We start from the raw sequence: 22979 nt of genomic DNA, 5'->3' as shown, positions 1-22979 counted from the left end.
TTTCTACTTTAATTCATTTTCAGTTTTTAAAAAATGAAGGATGGAAACAGACAGGCGATTAGTTTAAGATATTGCTGGGGAAGTAATCACTCCTTAGTGGTAAACAACTTCCAGTTGTTGAGGAAAAGAAACTGTGCGTGAGCTGAAATAGAACTCATGGGCTTGCTGTAGAAGTTAATGGATAAAATTCAACGGCTTGTGCGCTTTCATAGCTTGACTAATCATAATGAACTCTTCATGCTTTGAAATCTCCTTTTGGCATTGTTTTTTACAACTGTCCGTTTCAAAAAGTGAAGACATTTTTGCAAAATGAGAAGCAAAGGTAGAACAAAGCAGAAAATTGCGAAGGCGACAGCCTTGCTGGCCTGTTTTGTAGGGACAGAAATCCAGATCTATAATGCGAATTTACCCTAACGATGCGGCGTTGATAACTGCGCTGTCCAAACAGTGGTCACCATATTCCACAGCTAAAACACAGACAAGGGAGATGCGCTGGTGAGGTTTGGAGAAAAATGTTACGCCTCCTGCTATACAACTAGAATTATTAAGAAATTAGCATTGAAGTGCAAATTGACATGCAGTACAGCATCACAGGTAAGAGGTAGCTCCCCATAAATGAGATGCTTATTTAATAGTTAAAGCAAAAGTCAGTCCTGGGAAATTTGCTGTGTTTGGCAGATTGAGATATCCCAGTCTAGAGCATCTGTTGAAGGGGTATCATCAAGTTAAGCAATTTGCATAATTGAGTCAAATCCCATGCAGCATCCCTGAAGGAAACCACTAAAAAAAGCAACATTCTGGTCCCTGTGTGCTGTGTCTGGGTTTCTAGAGCTCAGACATGTTTTACAAAGAGGGGAAAAAAAAGAAGGGGGGGGAAAAGAAGCTTCCAAACTCACATCAATGTCATCAACCTGCCCATTTTCCAAGCGCTGAGATACGCATCTTCCCTTTGCCCATGGTGGCACGCTGCCCACAAATATACACACTGCTCCGCTAGTAGTGATGACATGAGCATAAAAATTGCAGTCGAGAAGGGGAGGGCAATGCTTTGTCATTCATGCTGACTGTTTTTGGTGGTCTGCTGGAATTACGCTGGTCTTGAGAGTGTGATTCTTAGCAAGAAATACGATGCTAATCAGCCTGCTGCCGCTGCACCTTCCCTTCGGGGCCGTGCAGATCCGGGGTGCTGACAAGGTCACTGAAGCAGAGACACTGATATTAATTTTCTAGCACTGAAAGTCACTTCAAAATTAACATTCAGACATTGTTGTTAGAACCTGTCAGTGACTCAGAGCAGACTTGCCAGATGTGTTTTAATAGCGACCTGCAAAACCAATGTAAGCCTTAAAAGTTTGCTTGCAAGGGATGCAGTTAGAAATACTCAACCCCCTTAACATTTACCCAAGTTGAATTAAGTTTAATGGAACATTTCTGAATTGGATTGACTAATATAATTTCTCTACCAAAGACCAAAAAAGCTCCAGAATGCAGCATGTCTGTCACAACCATCTGCAGCTACATCTAGCCTTCAAGATTTTAAAAACCATTTAAGGAGAGGTATGTCGATCCAACGGAGATTAATGTTGTGCTTATCTTGTGTGAGTCTTGTTTGGTTTTAGTTGTACAGGGCAGTAGCATCACAAGCACTGCAGGCAGAGGAACAGATAATAAGTCACCCTACGCAGTCCTCATTTTATTTTGCCAGTGCAAACATGAAGAAAAGTCGGTCTTTCTAAGTCTCGAGGACTGACAGCTAAGGAAGAGGCTCTTTACAGGACTTAGGGATCAATAACTCTTACTCTGTGTGCATCCGAAGTCCAACACTACAGTTTGGAAAGGTCTGGATAACTGATGCGTGTACTCCATAGTTTCCCCTCTTGCTTAGTTTAAAGTTCACACATGACTGAACTCTCTTTTGATGTGTGTGCTGGGTTCCTGCGTGTAGAGTGGGTGTCGTGAGCCTTTGAGTCCCAATGTGTATGTCTCTTTTTTTACACCTAACCCCTAGACACTCTTACAACACTCATCTTCAGCGCTGGGTGGGATTTCTGCAGTGTTGTAAACAGTTCTGGTGTGCTCATTCGGTCCAGAATGCTATAAACAGGAGACAAGAGAGACTTCAAATACTGAGGTTTCAGATTTGCCAGCTGTTCCTGTGCCCAGTATGACACTTGTGCACAAGCCTAGTGCTCAGAAAGTTGCCAAAACTCTCCTGGCAAGGGGATGCTTGGTCTGCAAGGGTTTTCCAGGACTTTTCCTGGCAGGGGAGTATCCTGGAGAGGAAACTGAAAAATTAGAAACCACTGTGGTGGCCAAATAAGTAGAGGTGTTGGACTGTCACAGCAGCACAGGGTGACTGCTTCGTGGAGCTGAAATTTTGATCCATTTTACATCAAAAATAACAAAGCTACTGCTTCTACTGTCTGTCATGCAGCTGTCAGACCTGCTCACAGAGCTGGAATGAGGTGGCAGAAGTCAGGGTTTGCATAAATTACTCATGCAAGCGTTCGGCCAGAGCCACAGGTGGATGCTGGACTTGGTTCGCGTGCCCCTCGCCCACCCTGTGCCCTGGCTCACCGCACCCAAGGGAGCATCTCAAACCACCGCTGTGCGCACCCGCTATGCAGAAGCAGCAGCAACCCCCTGTGGTGAAGCAAACATGAGCTTTCTGGCTGGTGTTGGCATATCCCTGGTATGTTTTTCAAGGTGCTCTGTGGTCTTATTGCTGACACCACCCTCAGGTTTTCCCCAGAAGTGCTGCTGCCTGCTATGTTCAGTTTGCCCTCCCAGTGCCTTCTTGCACATTTAGTTCCTGGCTCACACACTCATCTTGACACTTAAAAGTACTTTTGCGCTATCAGTGGGTAGAAATTCATATAAGAACAGTGGTGTTTAATGGAATGGCTAGCAAATCACAAGGCAGGATAAGCAATTTAGGCTGGTATTTATATCTGTTGAGTTCAGGGGTGGTCAAGAACCCCTCCAGAGAAGGGGAGAGTGGTTCGTCACCCCAGCTCTGCTGCTTTGGAGCTGAACTTGCCTGTTCCTTCATGATGGGGATCTCAAGACTTTTGCAGGGCCTCTCATGAAACCTCTTTCCCTCAACAACTGCAGGCCTTCAACACATGCGGTCAGAGGTGAACTGAAGACATTGGTTTGCTTGTGGCAATCTTCATTTTATGTCCTAGTTCTTGTAGACTGAAATTCAGGACGGTACCCTGCCAGTTTCCGTACTTGAACAAAAGGTTTCAGAGGAGTTCATGGGCTGAAGGGATAGTAACTAACAACATAAAAATGAGTTATTGCTTTTCATTCATATAACTTCATCAGGGTAGAAAATAAAAGAACAGATAATGAAAAAATTAAGGACTCATGAGGTAAATGAAAGAAATCAAGTACACCATCAAAATATAGCTCTGCTGAGGTTTTTCTTAAAGTAGTCACTTTTTTCCTGGGTCTAACTGTCCTTTCCTGCTAATCAGCCTTTTCTGGAGGTTGTCTGGTTTTCACCACTGTTAATCACATCCCACAGTGTGGTCCTGCCCTTCCCTTGCCACCCTGAGAGTTCTTTCCCCTCCTCCTTCCTACATCGTAAGTATTTTTCAGAGAACATCCTTGTTAGCTGCAGGTGGCACAAATGGAAGTTTGTTAATACTTGTTCCCATCATGAACTAGCTGTGTGACTTGTGGCTGATTTCTTGTCTATCCTGAGCACCCATCAGCTCTCCTTCAGTGAAAATAAAATTACATGGCAGGGGGCAGGAAGGGGAGTGCTCTGAGCATGGATGGTAGTTAATTGAGATGTGGAACTGAGTGTCTGGTTTCGTGGATGAAACTTGACTTCTGCCAGGTACGTTACTATCTGCACAATGCCAAGAAGCCAAGTGTAAATCATTTTATGATCGATGTTTGAAAGGATCTAGATTGATTTAAAATCTCTTATGTAAGAAAATAGTCCAAATAGTTCACAAGGCAGCTTTTAGTCAGATGGAGCTCTAGTAGCTTCAGACCACTGGTTTACACTTTGGCATGGTAGTAACCAGCACAACTGCAGGTTATCATACAGTTCCTTACTGAGGGTCACCACCCATTACAGCATCGGAGCACGTACCTGCGTTCAGCCGCTCTAGTTCAGTTGGACATCTCTCCTGAAACCTGTCGGCACTGATGGTTTTGGAAGGTAAAACACAGGGCTCCCTTCCTGCTGGCTGCTTTAGAAGGGGGTGATGACATGAGGACAACCTGCAAAACCTTCACAGCGAGGTTCACCAGAGCTCACCTGTCAGGCTGCAGCCAACTGTGTCAGCCTGAAGTCTGGTGCCTTGGAATAACAAGTAAAATGTCTGAATGTCCTATTTTCCCAAGACAAATCTAGGCATGAAAATGAGTTTGTAATTTAACTAGTCAGGCAGATGATGTCTGTGTCCCAGATGCTAAAGATGCTTGATGATCTTGCAAGGTTACTATGCCAACCATTGCTTTTTGGTGGTTGTTTGGTTTGATTGACCCGCTACTGAGACTTTAAACGTCTTTCCCTCCAAGGAGAGAAGCTTATTTTTGGTTTCTAGAAAGTTCTAGCCTGTGGAGTTCTCTCTGCAGGTCATGAGGAACTAAAAGGGAAAAACCTCTATATTCTTTGTAATGCTACAAATGACTTGCATTTAAACTCTACCAGCATATTGCAACATAATTGAAAACTCCTTCTCAGAGATGATGTTATTTTCTTGACCCTAAGACCTACTTATATATTTATATTTTTCCTTGGATTTTAGGCATGTCAGTGTTTGAGATGTATGATGGTTTTCTTTCCACACGCTGTAGTCTCTTTGATCCCGAATTCACCTCATCTTTCATTTGCTAGCTTGTTCCCAAAGCACCCATTGCTTTTGAATTTAGGAACAACATCATGAAAAGAGGAGCTCTAATTGGGTTCAGAGCAGACTCATGCCTGTGTAAAATTTGCTTTTAAGTTGAGCAGCAAGAGTCTTAACAAGTGACCTTTTAAATCTTATTTTGATTTTATTCAGGTATAGTAGTGTACTCATTAATAATGATCCTGCAATAAGTCTCCAATTACAGCTTTATTGTTAATTAAATAGGATGTGAGTTGTATTGGATGTTTTCAAAATGAAAATGGGAGGTTTTAATAGATTCCCTGATTAAGAATACTGGTCTGCATACAAGATGGTGCTCTGAAAAATATATCACTTAACAACTATAGATAAAGTACTGTTCTGAGGCAAGCAAACTTTGCTTCCTTCTCACCCCTTCCAGGGTAGAACTACTTGCTTGTCATGGTCTTACCATAAGGAAGATGCTTAATCTCATCTAACAGGAAGGGGAGGATGTTAAGGAAAGGTTTAATGTGTTCTATATTTAATATATCCAATCTTTTGTTTAAAAGGTATCATTCGTGAGGCAAAAGAAAGACCCTTACTTTGGTGATGGACAAAGGATAAAGGACTGGCATAATAAAGAGGCTATAAGGAGGGACTCAGAGCGTGTAGGTACGTAACATTCCTATGAACATGTTTTAATACAGTTGTAATTTACTTGAATTTATTTGGTAGACTGAATGCAGAACAGCGTGTTCAACTTTCAGGGTCAAGATGATGTTCTTGACACGATTGCAGTTATTGTGTGTTAATCCCGATTAAAGCCTTTCCCCTCAAATCCACATTAACCATTTTGGGGTGAAAATGTGTTGGTAACATCTTAGTAATTTTAGAATAGGTGCAGTATTGATATTTTATTTTATTTGGTTTTTAACTTACCAAACCCCACCTACCTGTACCTCTCCCAAGCCCAGGAGATCCAGAGGATAAGAAAAATGTTCTAGACTATAACAAACGTGAAAGTTTTATTCCATAGTTCTGGATTTTTTTTTTTCCCTGAGTCGCATAAAAGGGCTCATTTTGAACATGGCAGCTTTACACTGGTGTGTCTGCAAGGGCTCTACCTCCTCTGTTCAAGAGCTCACATTGTTCAATATACATGTCCATCTGTGCTGAAAAAAGCAACAGTGGTGAGGTGGTCATGTGTATTCAAAACAAAAAATGTTCTATAGGTCCTCCACAGTGTTGCCATAGCCCCTTCATCCATTTCTGATGTTAGAAGGAAGACTTTTAGCTTCTACAATTTACACAGCTGAGCGTTTTGTAGCAAAACTGCTTATCAAATAAAGTTGTTAGGTTGACATGGTTGACCCAGTGCTAAATATGACACAGAGTACAAAACTAATGAAGGGATTTTCAAATGGTTATAAGATGACTGCTCTTCTCCTGATATGTGAATTAGTTTCTGGCCAGTTAAGTACCAATTAGTAGTAATGATGCATGTTTATTTTCTGTCTATCCATAGGAAATGGAGAACAGGGAAAACCTTACCCAATGACTGATGCAGAGCGAGTGGACCAAGCATACAGGGAAAATGGCTTTAATATCTTTGTGAGTGATAAAATTTCTCTGAATCGTTCCCTTCCAGACATCAGACATCCAAAGTGAGTATCTAGTTTGCATTTCTATGAGTGAAAGTTCGCAAGTGCTAAATTACCCCATCTGCAGGAGTGTGCTCTCTTTTTATTAGGGACTCTTGTACCTTTGTTCATCACTCCTTTCACAGCTGGGTCCTGCTGTCTCCTTACTAAAGGACAGTGTATAGTAATTGCAATGGGAAATACAGGAGACTAAAACTGGGGGGGGGGGGGGGGCGGAACAACAACAAAACAAAACAAACTTCTGATTCTGAGACTTAAAATTACCAAAAACTTGCAGCCTTGTGCAGAAGAGATCTTGAACTTACCCCAGAGCCGGCTGCTTCCTTCAGCTCTCCCAATGTGACCGTTCAGTTCCTGAGCCCGCTGACACAGCCAGCAGCTTTGAGCACCTAATGAGGCAGAGCTGGTTCTTTCTGTAGTGGAAAATGATGTAAATGTCTTGTGATGACTGTGTCACTGGACACTCTGTCCAGTTCTCACATGGGCTGCTGGCTGGAAATGACCATGAAATGCTCAGGAGCAGAACAAGATTTGAGGGCCTCCACTCAACTGTGTATGAAGAGTTCTATCAGAAGTCCTTCTGATTTATGGATTAGTTTCTTAGACCCTCTTTCTCATAAAAACTTCATCAGGTTTTACAAGTACAAACTAGTTCCAGTTGAGTGCTGGCTTTTGAGTTCATCTATTGGATATTATCCCTTTGGATGGTGTCAAACTGGATTTTGTGCAAACCAGGAGGTTTTCATTAGCGAAAGTGCTTCAGGTGAGACTTAACCCTTGTTTATGCAAAGCTGAGAGGTTTTTTTAGATACTATTTGTGCAGTTCTTAATCTGAAAGCATCATTAGATACTGGAACAGAAACTTGGTTTGTGTAAAGCCATTTTTCTGACAATTTAGTGAATCTGAATTCAACATCTACTTTATTCATGAGAGATTTCCAGTATTCAGGTTTTATAATTTGTTAGCTGCACATTTGAGAGAATCCCTCTTCAGCTGTCACAGCAAACTAATCAAATACTCTACCTTGACACCTTTTCTCAATATATGCTTATGAACCAGAACAGTGTGTATAGCTCCATAAATATTTTAGGCATGCAGTTGAAATGTTTAAATGTAGAGATAAATCAGGTAACTGAAGATGCTTGTTGATCACCCCATACTCAAGTTCTAGGAAACACAGTTTGAGCTGGCTGACCGAAATTACACCTGGCCTCTATTTGCAGGGGCTGCTGTGGGCGCTGAGAATTTAAACATCAGGCAATGCCAGTATTTCTTTTTAAAGAGTATTTGTTACACCACATTCCCCATTGTTTCCCAAAGTTGCTGGCTCCTCATTGCTAATTCTGCTATGTAAACTTTTTTAAAATGTGAAGCTTCTAACTCCAGTCCCCAGTTAAAATTAATAAGTGTCTGGGTTGTCAACAACTTAAGCTGTGATTAATGATACCACTACAGCTGGTTTGTTTGTTGCTTGACACATCCTTTCCCCCAGTGTAGCGAGTCATAACTGTGGAGGTCTCAAGGAGAGGATAAACAGCGTGTGTATAATAGATGCTGGGATTAACTGGGCAGAGAGTGGAGTTACATATAGTGGAGACTTGCAGTAAAGGAACTCATGGCTCAAAAGGTCTGTTGTTCATTCCTCGTGCCTAGTAAATAAAAATGCTTGAAATGGTATGTTTTTTGTCATTTAGGAGGTTGATGAGGGCAATTTGTAATGAAGTTAGGCTGAGATGAAGACCATGAAGAGCGTTCTAGAAAGGAGCTGTGTTTCAGGGCACTTACTTTACCCAGCCTTTTACATATGGGAGGAGATAGTAGAAATGATGTTGTTTGGAGATGTACCTGCAGACAGCATGGAGTGTAAGGAAAAGGTGAATTGGGGAAAAACACAGCAGCTGTCCTGTCCTAAGCTTTGGGGCTAGAGCTGCAGTTCTCCCCAACAGCTGGCCTGGGTGGGGAAGGATAGAAAAGCTGCCAGTGTGTTTGCTCACTGCTGAGATGGTTTGTGTGGACCTTTATATAGCAAATAGTGTGTCATCTCTGCTTTCTGTTAACTGTGGGAGTCGAGAGGCTGGGGGAGGGCAGGTACTGGATCTGCCTGGTGCACACATACAACACTTTAACAGTCATGTCTTCCCCTGTTAACATTTCTAAGTGCTTCTGGGTTTTTTAATATTAAATACTAATTTTGCAGGTCTTGTAAAGCAATTGTAGATGTGGTAGCTAGAGGGAAACAATTTCTCTCCATGCTTAATGGTTAAACTTAATAGCTAAAGTTTCCTACTTGTTAAAGTTAGTTGTAAAATGAGAATTTCAGTTTAAGAAGACTTAGAAGAGATTTGGGGGCTCTTGTTTCATATTGGAACAGAATTATCGTGGAAGAAGGTTAAGATTGCAATGCCAAGGGCTGGATGAAAGCAGCCCTTGCAGCTTAATTTTGCATCTTGCATCTGTGTGTTGCAGCCAGAGCCTGCAAGCTCTTGGCAGCATCCCAAGACAATTCATTAGACTCAGAATAAGCTACTGTCCTTTCACGCAGGCACCGGAGTAACTTCCTGTAGCCACGGATATATTGAGCTTGTACAACATCTATGCATCCTTCTCCATTCCCTGGGAAAGGTACCAGGAAAAAAACTGCCGCTTTCCGTTCCCATCAGCCCTTCCGGAGAACGGGGGGGAATTAAAGCACATACGTGTGTGTGCTCTGTGCTGTGCACGTAGCGAAAGCCTCACTGGGTGCTGGCAGGAGAGCCTCTGCAAATGGGCTCTGGTGCAGGCTGGGCAAGAGGTTTGGTGTTGGGCAGGGGACGCAGCCTGCCCTGCCCGCAGCATCATCAATGTGTTCTAACAACCTTTCTTCGTGCAGCCGCTTCTGTTCTGCACTGAGTACGCGGGGTTGTAGGAGTAGAATAGATTTTTGCCCAGTGGTGAACAGCTACTGGGTGGTTTTTAGCCACAGTTTGCTGCATGGCCTGAGTTGTTACCTGTTTAACAAGGTTCAAACTCCACTTGGGGCCACACCTGCAGGAAAATAAATACTGCACTTGTTGCTGCAGTTCCTATTTTCTTCACCAAGCTACCTTGAAAACGCACCCACAAAGCAACCGAGCATTAACCCTGCTTCAAAATCAAGGATATTAATGCTGTGGGGAAATACTCTTAAATTCAAGGAGTGTCGATGGGGTGTCTGCAGACCTAACTCCCCAGCTCAATCCATGTTCTGCGGTGCTTTGTGTTCCAAGCCCAACCTTCTTCCCTTCCACCTGCAGAACTGATCTCAGGTGTCCAACCAGTCCTGCTGAAAAAATGAGGAAGACAAGACCAATTGTTTAGGAAAGTCTGGTTTGAATAATTGTCCAGCATGACAAAGGAACCCTTTGGTAGAAGTTGATCTGTTACTGAGACAGGTGCATTTCTTTATTGAGCAGTTCTTACCATGGAATTATCCTGTCTCTTCTGCGTATTTTTCACAATGTCTTGGACTTCTGGGACTGTTTAGGGAAGGTGCTGTCACACAAAATCCTTACTTCCTGCGCCTTTTGTTTAAAAATATTTGGACAACAGTTATACATGTGATTAGAGTGGTTTGCTTCTCTGAAAACTGAGAATAAGTGAGCTAAACCCGTGTATTGATAATGCCTAGATTAGATACATTTAACTTCTGAAACAACTTTGTAGAAAATCCTCTTCCTACTGACCTTTCGGGAATAAGGACAGGGAAAACAAATATTTTAGGGACTTTTGTATCTTAAGCTATGAATGGAGTTTCCTTTAAAAGCGGCTTCAGCATCTAATATATCCCTCTGTCTTCTGTGTTGCTAAGTGTCACTGGCCGTTAAGAGTCCTCCTTTCATTTGGATGTGTGTTTTTTTGCCCAGTAGACCAGATCAGGGAAACACTGACTTAATAAGGCCTGGAAGCTGATGGGTTTTTTTTGTGGGGGGGCACTTTGAATCAGTTTGAGGAGTAAAGAATGAACTAAGTTACTTGATGATAATTAATACAGAAGTGCTGGTGGGTTTGGGGGCACTGCCTTTTGACTTACTCTGTCTATGTCCAGCTGCAAGAATAAGCTGTACCTGGAGAAGCTGCCGAACACGAGCGTGATCATACCGTTCCACAACGAAGGATGGTCCTCTCTCCTCCGGACAGTGCACAGTGTCCTCAACCGCTCCCCTCCCGAGCTGATAGCAGAGATAGTGCTGGTGGATGACTTCAGTGACAGAGGTATGATCATTTCTGTGTAACATCTCCACCATGTTTACCTACCTAAGGCATCAATGAACTTGCAAATATGCACGTAATGACTTTATTATGAAGTTTTTTACTTGCCAACAGCAGAGCTCAGGTGAACCTTGCTCCAGTGCATTTGAAAGGCCAAAAGTCTGGCAGAAAACTCATGTTCCACATTCAGTGTGTGCTGGTTTAGCCGCTGATGGTGTAGGCTGTCCTGCACTTTGGATGACGTGGATAAACAGAAAAGCTGGTTTTAATGTTGTGCTAAGGGCCTGCACAGGCCATTTAACCCCAGGGTTAAATGTTTGACGCTTGGAATACCAAAACAAAAAAAGAGGAGGAAATTGCTCACTCCTCGTGTTCTGCTTTTTTTTTTTTGTTCTAGATACAGAAAATGGTAAAAGAAGCCTTGATAAAAGGTTTCCACCTCAGGCTGCCTATGATTTGGCTTACTCTTCTCCTGTTTGTGCTCCTGAAAAGTAAATCTGCGACATCCAAAGCTTTGACTGCTCTGACTTGCTGACTTGCTTGCAACTACACTCCTCATTTTGTACTGCATTGCCTGGAGTAGCCATCTGGGATTCAGTTCAAGTGCTACACACAAAGATGTGTTGTTGCAGGCATAACGTATCACCACAAATGGAAAAACCTCTAGTAATTGCAGCTGCCGTGTGTAGATGTAGTTGCCGAATTTACTTGCTCTGTGGCAGAAAGGCAAGGGATCTTTTTCTCTGAACCATTTAAATGCTATGTGATATAAATTAAGCTAGAGTTTGTCTTGTAGTTCACACCCTTGCTATAGTGGTAAAGTCTATCAAAGAAAGGAGAAATTAATGTCTTTATCCTGTAGACATTCTATAGCTACAAGGATTACATGGAGAGTCCTCTGGAGTAGCTACTGTTCTCCTGTGTTGAAGAGGGTACAGTGACTTCAATGCGTTACAATCAGATCTAGCAACTCTATTTTCTCCTTCAAAATTACTGAGACTATTTAGCTTTATCAGCTGCAGAGTTCAAGTCGTGCCACTGAAATTACTCAAATGGGGAAAAGAGCTCTCTACACGGGTACTGAAGGATACACCTCCAAAAATCTGACATGTAAGAAGCTCCTAAAATGAATGTGGAAAGAAGCTTGTAGTTAGTGTTCTGACCTATACTGACTTTCAAATTAGCACCATCCAACAACTATAGTATTTGTTCTAAAGTATGCCTTTAATTAGTTTGCAAGCAAGGCATGCCGGTTTGAACAAATCAATATTAAAAGAAATAAGTATTTCTTTAGAGGATTTTTCAAACTAAGCTGGGGAGGATGAAAAAAAACCCACCATCCCAACAAGGTCTCTTTATTGCTTCTCAATATAGAAGTAAATTAGACAAGCTCAGACTGTAACCACAGCTGAACTGTACAAACAAGTTTCTTTTGAGAGAAGTGGAAGTACTGAAATCTGGTTTCCTGTGGATCTGTTTCCTTGTTCTCTAGATGTGCCCTTCTGACCAGGCAAAAGCGAGCGCTGCTGGCTGCCCACCCCGCTCCTCCTCAGTTCCTACACGTGCTGTTTGTCCAGCTCGCTCTTGCTCTGTTCCACCTGCCTCTGATCAGATGCAAGCTCTTCTCCATCAGTCATCCATCTTTCATAGAAAGGTTGCAAGAAGTAGATAAGATTAATTTGTGTGCAGTGTCTATTTATAGATGAATGTAACAGGCTACTGGTGTGGGACAGTGAGCTAAATTGTCAAGGAAGAGAATGACACACAGGCAAAGAGTGCTAATAAATTAAAAAAAAAAAAAAAAAACAAACTGTTTTCTTGCTAGTTCACTTGATCTATGCATCTTAGGACAATTATTGATTGGGGTAAAACATGTTTTCACTGCCATCAGCTCTGTACCTGCGCTATAGCCTTTCCTGTTGGCTGCTGCTTCTTTTCCAGCAGTCAGCATTCATCCTTCACCACACCGGGCTTGGCTTCCACATCCCTCCCTGGGTTTACATAGATCCTCAGTCTTCAGGAGGCTGTTAAGCCCTAAACATTTGATCTTGACTTGAAATGCCGCTGGTTACAAATTTCTGGTTTTAATTTATCCATTGTATGTAATTAAAAAAAGCCCGGTACCTGGGAATTGATCATTTAATGCATCAAACTGAACTGCATGAAGGAATGGGAAGCTCCAGGAAAAATTTTCTTTACATTTTGTGTGTTTGGATTTGGATTGTTAGGCCACTGCTCTGCTTATTTGTTTCTCATTATTAAATTAGGCAGGTAATAAAAGCTCTGTGTCTGAGCTGATGATCATCGAGACTGTGCCACAGAACCAGTGAGCAGTAAAAAGAATGAGGACAGTTTTCTTGTGTTTGTTTTTTTAAATTGTATGTTATTATATTAGTCCTCTGTCTGCAAGGTGACATGTTGTGCTTCTGCTTCAAATGCTAGTCCTGTGAATTTGTAACAGCATCTTCTAAAATCACTGTTGGATGTAGTGATAGTAGAGACCACATCTAAGATCAGAGAGGCATAGTATGAACAGTAAATGTCAGCTTCTTCCCCAAAGAGGTCAGTAAATAGTCGTCATAAACTCCACTGAAAAGCAAAAGATGAAAAGGATAATCGCTCAATAAAAATCTATTATTTTCTTTTATCGAGAGGTTACCCTGACAAGATAAAATATCAGATATATTCCACTATACCTCATGATGGCCTTTCATTGGGGGTTGTCTCAACAGACCTCTAGCACTTTAGTAACTCTTTAAAAAGAGTAACCTTCAAGAACTTGGCTTTCCCTGGCAAGGAAACTGGATCCCTGTTGCTGGCATTTCTTGTGTACTGACCGGTGTGGGGGTTAAACATACTGGGCTTTGCCAAATTCCCCTTGAGGTTCTCTCCGAGTCGTGCTCTCGTTCTGCTGTTGCACTGGTTTCTGTAGATGGTGACGTTTGTGCCAATCTATCAGCTTCTTTCATCCCTGTATCTCATCCGTGGAGGATCTTTGCTTCACATGCAGCAAACAGGACTTTGCTAATAATAAATAGTAAGTCTGGAAACCTGGCAACTGTGCACATCAGTGATTTCTCTGACAGATGTTACTTTCATCTGTTTTTCATCTGTTTTTAAGCTTGAGAAGTAAGAGGTTTTTGATGTGACTATGAAGAGGGCTGAGAAGTTAGATAACAAAGTGACAGGAGAGTGAAGACAGATTTCTGGGTTAGTTGGTGGCTGCTGTGGCCTGCAATGCACCTGAGAGGCAGCTGTGCTGCTTTGCATTGTCGGAGCTCTCGGACAGATGAATCAGCATCTGGAAGTGTCAACTGCCATTTGTTCCTTAATTTGTTTGAGAGAGACAATTCTGTGACCTCTAGCAATAAACGTTTTTCAACCAGAAGGGGCTGTCCTGATGACAGCGAATCTTAACAGTGAGAAGCTGGATTCCACATCAGCCACAGAACTCTGGGAAAGGCATCAGTCTGATGCAGGACAGTGGTGGCATCCAGTTTGCCTTGAGGTGAGGACCATACTGTCACCTCCAGCTGCTGTGACTTAAATCTTTGACACTTGAATCTTTCTTTGTGGGGATTCCCTTGTTAGGCTGGGTTAGCGCAAAAGAAGCTGCTTTCCAGCGTATGCCATTGGTCACAACAGGGTAAATCTTGTAGGGCTGTTTTCCCCTCTCTCTACTAGGTGTCTCTGTTCTCAACATCATGTTCCCATTAAGACTGCTGTCATAGTCTGTGGGGTTTCTTTCCCCACAAACTTAGTTGGAATGTCCATAATATAAGGACTTTCTTCTCCTGACCAGAAGCATTTCAAAGTAATTGTAGGGGTTTAATGTGCAGAAGAACATAGGTTATGTTGAAGAGGGAGGCATCAGTTCAGCAGACTTGTTGGAGAAAAAGAATTAACCTGCCTGGTGTTTTCTGCCCCTTCCTGCATGGTATGGAAAAACTGCTAAAGACCCACAGATGCTACAGATTAACCTCAGCTATTCCAGGGTGGTCTGAAGTAACGCCTACCCCTTTGGATAAGCAGAAATCAGAATGCAATACACGTGAATTATGACCTTAGAATTCCTGATCATAAAAACATTTAGCTGTGGCAGTCCTGTGTGGATTTGTAGCTTCACTTTTAATTTCTATAGCTGTTCTTTAGTTCTGATGTCAGTTAAATTAAGCCTTTTCATATGCTGGCTTGCAGGGTACTAATTATATCCCTCTGAGCTTGTTGTTACCAGAATGGCCCTAAGTAAACTAAAATGCTTTTTTCATGTATATCAGTTTTCTCCTGGGGACTGTCAGATGTGAAATTTGTTTGCTTTTTGATTATTTAATTACAATGCTGCTGAGTGGTGACTGGGTTCTGTTATATTGTAGAAATGGGAGGAGAGGAAGAGCAGTTGAAATGCAGATCAGTCTGTAACACTGCAGGCTTTTGTGTTGGCTCTGATGGCATTTTATTATTGATAGCAGGCAATGAATAACAGGCAGTTCATGATTCTTCAGGACCTGCTTTGGTCCTTAGACCTACAATCTGAATCTGGCTGTGGTTGTTGATCTCTAGTCTGTCTTGTACGAAGTGGATTGTTAGTCTCCATCTAATTCATGTAGCTTGTGGACACCTCTGCTGTCCAGGCTATCTCTATATTTGCATGAACAAATGCAAAACTGTCCTTTGTCTCTTGCTAGGTAAATGAACAGCCTTAAGCCAATGGAACAGAGCGCAGAGAATGGCACATTTTCTTTTTGCAGGCTGCTTGTCTAAATGTTCTTGGCTTTTCACCTGATACATATTTAGTAGCACTGTACAGCAGTGGAACATCAGTATGTTACTGCTGGGTGAAAGGCAGAAGTCAAACTCTCTTCTGTCTGTTTTGGAGAAGAGATCTCTTTGTGTTCCCATCCAGTCTCCACCCCATACAGAATCACAAATGGTTGAGACTGGAAAGGATGCCTGGAGATCATCTAACCTGAGCTTTGAACATTTCCAAGGATGGAGGCTCCATAATGTCTCTGGGGAACCTGTTCTGCTGTGCTTTGTGCTGCTGATTACAACCCTTCGAGCTCAGCCAGTTTTCTGTCCACTTCACCGTCTGCTTATCTGGCCCAGATTTCATCAGTTTGTCCATTAGGATGTTATAGGAGGCAGTGATGAAAGCCAAGATGCCTTTTATAGGTAAGAAAAACTTAAGAATGAGGGAATCCAAACATATTGGAAGAGTAGAACTAATAACATGGTCTGTGCAAGCATCCTGTATGCCCCAGTGCCCTTGTTCCCTTGTTGAGTCACCAAAAGGTGTAACTAGGGAACACTAATACCTCTTAAATGTAAACTAATTGTTTGCGTTTGTATGTTTATCTGGAACAAACCGATATGATGTGTTTTTCAGCCCTTTCTTTACTGTAAAACAGGGTAGGGTTTCTACCTTTTCACCCGTTGCAGCAATTGAAAATTTTGAATTATTCAAGACACTGTAAACTTACTGTGTGCTAGAAGGCTGTGACTTAAGTACCGATTGTCATTTAAAAGAAACATCTTGCCCTGTACTTGGGGCTAGCTCTGTATGGAGAGGAAAACATACATGTCACGCAGGTAGTTCAGAATTACTTTGAGTTTATCTTATTTATGACTTAGCTTGACAGAAATCAGTGATTCTGGCTAGGTGTTTAAATTTTGTATAGAAGTCACATTTCAGCATTCGGTTATTTGCATATTGACTGACAGCCTGTTCTTACACATTTTTGAAACTACTTTTGTCTAAATGACAGTGTTTTAGAACAAGCGTTGTCCCTTGTTGAAGGATGAGGGCCGCAGCATCAGACAGCCCTGAAGCATCTCTTGCATGCAAAGCACTGTGTTGATACAGTAATAAAGTCAAATGTGGCAGCACTGAAAATACTGCAGTCTCCCAACATCAGGATTGTTCTGGAAGCATTAACCCTCATGGCACTGTGTGTCTGTGCAGTGGCAACACATGGAGACTTTACATCCTTCTTACAGTAACCAGTCAAAATCTGCACCTGTGTCCAGGAGGCAGCAACAGGTTCAGCTGAAGTACTTGGATATATTTAACCCAATATGACAATGACATTTGCAAAGTCAACGTTCTGGCTTTTAGATTAAACATGGTATATTTTAGGGTGTGGTTATCCAAGAGACCTGTGTACTCGGCTAGATTTGCTTATAACAATTTTGTCCTCAAAATCAAAGCGTATGGGATCTCATTTTCCCTTGGCAGGTTGTTAGGGAGGTTCTGGATTTTAGCTCCATCTTTCTTCCAGGACTACCCTGTATCCTTTAATTCATGAAAATTTAGGATTCCTGAAATTATTTATTTGTTCAGCCATTTTTGATTTTTTTCACATTCTTTCTCCACTTTTACTCCTTTTCTTAGTTGTCTGTTTTCAGCAGGACTTTGAGCTGCTCTTTGACGTTTGAGAGACTGTGAAACATGATGAGCCCCAACTCAGAGATGAGCAGCAGCCACATGCCAGAAAGACCACATGAGGCTTTTAAGCCTTTTATTAAAGGAGACCAAGGAGTGTTTTCTCCAGGCAGTGTCATCTCAGTCTTTGGTTTTGACCAACTTTGTTGGCCCTTTGTTGTTTGACCAACTTTGTTGACCCTTGACCCTTTGTTTGCCCTCTCCCCTCACAGAGGACCAGTCAGATCCCTTTGTTTTGCACCATTGTGCCATCCCCGCACTGTCCTGTACCTCACTTGAACATTTACTGGCATGGGGGTCTCGGAGCCACTGAATGTCAGAGGGAGCAACAGCCAAATCCTCCTTTTCCCCCTTTAAAGATAAATCCCTATGACTTTTTAAACCTCTCTTTATATTGCAGTACATGTAATTCTGGAGGTAGCCATATGGTGTCATCTGAATGGAAAAACAAATGTGGGTAAGGCCACTTGGCTGAACCACGAGCAGCGTAATTCGGTGAGAAGGGCAGAAGTCGCTAAGTGGTGTGCAAAGGGAGAAGGCGAGGGGTGATTAATGTGTCATTGGTGCAACATCAGGTATGTAGCAAATACAGCTCTGTTCCAGTAACCACATCTGCCAGGCTCTAATTGAAAGAAATCATGTTCTTATTATCTGAAATAGAAAAGGGTTTAATACTTGAAATTTTTGATCTTTAACAGTAAAGGATTTATGCAGCCAAAGAGATGATCTTTTCATCCTCAGGTGCATGCATTGTAAAAGTCTTTTTTCTCTTAAATGTGCTCAAGTGCATCTGGTTAGTACATCTCTGAATATGGAGTGACTGTGCCTAGGACAAAGCGGTGACAGTTTTTCTTACTGAATTTTGAATAAGATTCCTTTAAAGCTTTTTAACTTATTTAAACAAAAAGAGAAAGTCACACTTTTCTGGGGTAAATACGCTTTTCCACAACCTTTTCTCAAACGTTGCTTTCAAGGTCTCGTGTAGAAGTTATGGTAACTGTTGTCTCAACCAACCAATTAAAAGATTATTTTTATAAATAAAGACACAGAACAAAGAGCTTTTTTCTTTGCTGTTAGAATTCTTGTCAGACCATCTCAGATCTGTTCAGACTGTCATGAATAGTGGGCAGCAAGATCTCCCTTTGGGTAAGTGGGAGAAGGTTAATTCTTATAGGTGGAGAGACTTGAAAGTCAGAGAAAACAAATGCACTCTTTGCTTTCAATAGAATGAAATTCTCTGTCACAAAACATACTCATTTTGATGTTTGTATCCCGTTAAATCTCAGGCTCTTGCTGATGCTCAGTTTGTGGGTCTGGTCATCAAGTCACGCTGAGCAGTTCTCAGGCTATGGTCAAGTTCTAAGAATTTCACTATTAAAATGCTTCTGACGGAAGCCAACACCAATGTCATTTTTGGGAGTAGAAAGTGACTTGGCTTTGGTGAATATCACTGATTCCGGTAGTGGCAAAAATATTACAGAGTGAAATAGGCTTCAAAGTCACTTAAGTGGTTGTGACCCACAGTCTAGGTGTGAAGTTTGATACCCAAACTCCAGTGTGACATCCAGGGAGCACAGCAGAACATTTTGACCGGTGTAAGAGTGGAGCAATAAAACAAAACCTGATGCAGGTGTCTGATTTGTGTTTATGAAGACAGTAATTTGTTATTCTCTGTTTCTGGCAGTGTCTTGTGGCTGTGCGATACTTTAGACAACTGTTAGCGGCAGAGCCTGCTTCGGATCTGTGGTGGAATGTGGATGGGGTTCGATTTTGTTTTCCTTTCTTGAGTATTCATTTTTAATCACCATTTTTGTACTTGTGTATTCCCATCATGAAGGGATATCTAAAACCTGCATTGCTCGTTAGGCAATGGCTGGAGAGCATTAAAAGTATATTCTCTAGTGTTTTAAGGGACCTGAGGACCCATTGTAGTTGTTTACTTCAGCTTTTTCTGTGACAGCCTAAATTAACCGGTTTACTTTTCATCATCTTATATTTATTGCTTTAAGAGGAGTTGCTACGGCTGAAGGATCCTTCTAGAAAGGAGATGAGGTGGCTTGAAAAGATCCAGTTTACTGTGACCTTTTTCTAAGCTAATTATTGTGTAGGGAAGGATGTCTGGCAAACTAAAGTTTAAAAAACATAAATAATTGAGGAGCAGAGCTTCTATTACAGCTCATTAAATAAATCTAGCTGCATTGCTTGCTACTAAGAAACCCTATGCATGTAGCATCTATTAGTGGGAGTTTGCAGGAAAACAGCTTTTATTTTATTCTCTTCACCTTGAAGTCTGTGTCATCACCTGCTGGGAGTCAAAAATCGAGATATGTGCCAGCTGCAGTGCAAATCAGCATTTTAATGCTTTACAGCTGCTTCTCTATAGAAGTTAATTAGAAATGTGATCCAAACACCCTCTGCCAGTACTCGTATATACCTATTATTTGTAATCATAGTTTCTGCTGTTTAAGCATGCGTTTTGGGTGCTATTCACAAAGCAGCTATTCTAACATAGGAACTTGGAGAAAGGTGGAAACTTCTTCACTGTGAGAAAATTGGAAGGTAGTGCTGCTGCAATTTAAAAATTGGATAATCTAAAGCATGTTTCTTTTCTATAAGTTTTAATTGCAGTGATATTTTCTTAATAAAGAAATGCCACACTCTCACACCATAGCATCTATTCATAAATGTCGAGGACCACTGTTACCAGTAACTATGTATGCAGTGATGTGTCTACTAGAACATGGTATTTTACCATATTGAATGGTGGAAGCCAAGGCTCAAGACTTAAAAGCAGGGCAGATTGGTACTATCCTCTCCCCTCCATCAACCAACTAAAATGAATGTGTCAGGTGAGAACAGTATTGTCCATGAGAAGTTCTAATTCTGGTATCAGCACAGCTGTGAGCAGTCCTGGATTTGTGCTTCAGGATTGAATAAGATTTATTGGCATTTCTGGCAGGTGTCCGTGACTTGTTGTAATAGTTGCATTTCTTGCCAATAAACTAAATGAGCATTGGGAACTTACAGTGAAGAGTAGAGTGTAAGTTGTAGAATATACTTCTCACATGCCAGAGTATGTTTCTACAAGTCAAATGTGTCTGTGTCCAGCATCTCTATTGGTAACTTTTGTGTTTGCCAAATAGTTCATTTTCTGTTCTCTGACACAGACTACAAGACAAATGTTTTTGCTTTGTCATTCATGGTTATCAACATGTGAGAATTATTATAGGAATGAATGATTATCAGTTGGTTTTCCAATATTGCATTAGGCTGCAACACCAAAGCAAAATTTTTATCAGTCTGTGCTGTTAATTTTAGGCTCCATAGTTGTTCTTCCTCACTTAGATGCTTGAGCTCAAAGCCTTTGGACTCCAAAGGGCTGCATTCCTACCAAGTCAAAGCAACTTCTCCGTGGGTTACATCTTGGGCCTAATGGTGTATTCACTAACAAGGCAAAAGTCCAGAGTAGAATTTTCTGTTAATACATGTATTCTTTCTAGAATCTTTTGGTTTTTGTTGTTTTGCACAGAGCAAATACTTTCAGGCCAAGAAGTTCTTTGTACGTGAATGCTGCTGATGAAGGCAAAACTGAATTTCTGAGGACTAGATTGTTTGGCCTTTTTTAATTTTAATTTTTAATCCGGTCTCTCACGATTTTTAACTCTAGTATGGGAAGCAGAGTGAAAATATGCAGGATCCTGGGCCAGTGTGTGGTGTATCAGCCTCAGAGTGCTAGAGCTGGTGATGCCATTGGTGGAGTTGCTTGGCTTCATGGTTTTCAGTGTTTTCACCTGCCCGTAGTGTTTATCAATGTAGTAGGAGGGTGTTGTTATAGCCTCGAGCGGGAGTGCTGACATTCCCTTTGTTAAACAACTGGATAACCAAAACCACTTATTTGGCCTTAAGATGAGGACACAGATTCCCCGTGTAAAAGGGCAGCATTTGGGACAGTAATACCCTTCCTACCAGTCACCATGGCTACATCAAGCTCGAATGGAATATTAAGTGTGCTGCAAGGAGTTTGCTCCTGTTTCAGCAGCTACAAAGGCCAAAGCCTGCAGCTGTCTAGTCTGTGTGTCAGCAAAGCTTTCTCTCTGATGTTTAAAAGCAACCGGCAAGGAAATGACTGAGAGTCACAAAATCACCTTGTTAGATCAAATGTAGATGTCAGAAGGGGAAAAAAATCTAAATGGGTCCTTTAATCTCAATACATATTTAAAGAAATGGGAAGGGAGAAGAGTAAACTAATGAGAATGACTGTACCCCCTGGGAAAGATGAGTTATGGCCCAGGAGGAAAAATTGATGTTGTTGATTGACCAGGGGGTCAATGCAGGATTTAAGAACTGATGCACACACTACAGGTTGGCCTCAGTGCTCCTTATGAACAAAAGATGCTTACGCTTTACAGCATGAAGAAAGGATGCGTAAATGAATTCTTCTGGATTCCCTCGGGAAGAAGCAGTTGGAACAGACTTTCTTTACAGATGAACTTTCCTGAGAGATTAAGAGGTTATGCTGTAACTAAGGTGATTATTCCCTGTGTATTTCCCTGCTTGGAAATGCAGCCTACTAAACTGTCCCTGGGGTCTGGGTGTATTTACATGCTAATGCCAGTAAATGTGAATTTTCTCATTTGAAGATTACACCTTTGTATTCAGTACTGGTATGTCCTGAAGCTATAAGTGAGTGGGGTTTGGATGTCTGCTGGAGGATGGAGAAAGCTATGAGAAAGTTCCCTTTGCAAGTAATTGATACAGGCAAGGCAGCAGAAGTTTTTGCACTTGAGTTTACAGAAGCGCACAGCACAGGCTCGCCCAGGTGGGCTTTGCCCAGCACCTTGCAGTCTGGCTTGTTTCTTAGGTCACACACTTTGAGTTTTGTGCACTCATTGCACCTAAAATGTAAGCGTGGTTTTAAAACATTTAGAAAGTGAACAAAGTCAATAAGCTTTCCAGAAACCTATTTCTTTTAATATTTGTTGTAATCTAAACAATGATGACTGCTGCATTATTAGCAGCAAGTGGGGTGGTACACTGTCAGCTCTTGTCCAATGCACAGAAACCCTTTTTCCCCCCCAGTTTTAGTTATTAAAGATGTGCTGAGACCCAACACTGATGGAGAATGAGCAGTGGAAGCTGAGCCTCCACTCTTTAAAGAGTCCACCATAGAACTGTAATCAGTGAAGCAACGGATATTAGTTTTCTCCTTTCCCAGGCTGCCTCCTCTTTGTAAGATGATTCAGCCTGGAAGGCTGTGATCAGCTTAATCAGTTTGCTATTATTGGGGCTGGTGTTCACAGTACAACTTATTAAATCAGTTTATTATCCTCCCAACCAACCTCAGTGATCAGAGAGTGAAAACATTGTAAAAAAATTAAAACTAGTGTAAGTGCTGTCTGTTTGGATAACAGCACATTTTGCTATTTAAAAAGATTACTCATCTGCACCAAAACAGGGAGAGATGGTAATTTCAATGATGTAGAGCTTTCTATTTCAGGGAGGCCTGGCTTGCACATTGTGATAGATCCGGGAGAAGTATAATTCATTCTTAAATTGTTAAACAGCCTGTTAGGGCCAAGTGTCTTAAGTAAAGACGAATGGATTCATTTGTAACCTTAAACAAGCACGTCTGCTTGTGGAGGGCAGGGATGAGAGGCTGGGATAACCTGTAAATAAATGCCAGCTGAACAGTTGCACTTCAGGTCCTGGTGGTTGGACATGATCCAAAACAACCTGCAGGGAAGGGAAACCAGCCCTACCTTCTTGAAAGGGAATTCTGCAGATCCTCCCATTCTCTCCTCCTGTACCATCTG

The 22979-nt window shown here is 41.7% G+C and overlaps 1 protein-coding gene across 1 annotated transcript in view; it reads left to right on the top strand.

The window, feature by feature from the left end:
- The window catches only part of GALNT10 (polypeptide N-acetylgalactosaminyltransferase 10), an 83891-nt gene that overhangs the window by 33479 nt on the left and 27433 nt on the right, over nt 1–22979 (top strand). The window contains exons 2-4 of the mRNA XM_065848929.2: nt 5405–5507; nt 6361–6499; nt 10561–10727. Of these exons, the coding sequence (XP_065705001.1) occupies nt 5405–5507; nt 6361–6499; nt 10561–10727 (409 nt within the window). The remainder of the gene's footprint in view (nt 1–5404; nt 5508–6360; nt 6500–10560; nt 10728–22979) is intronic.

This window comes from Patagioenas fasciata, chromosome 14 (assembly GCF_037038585.1).
Source record: "Patagioenas fasciata isolate bPatFas1 chromosome 14, bPatFas1.hap1, whole genome shotgun sequence".
Taxonomy (NCBI): Eukaryota; Metazoa; Chordata; class Aves; order Columbiformes; family Columbidae; genus Patagioenas; species Patagioenas fasciata.
This window is presented reverse-complemented; position numbering and strand designations above follow the sequence as displayed.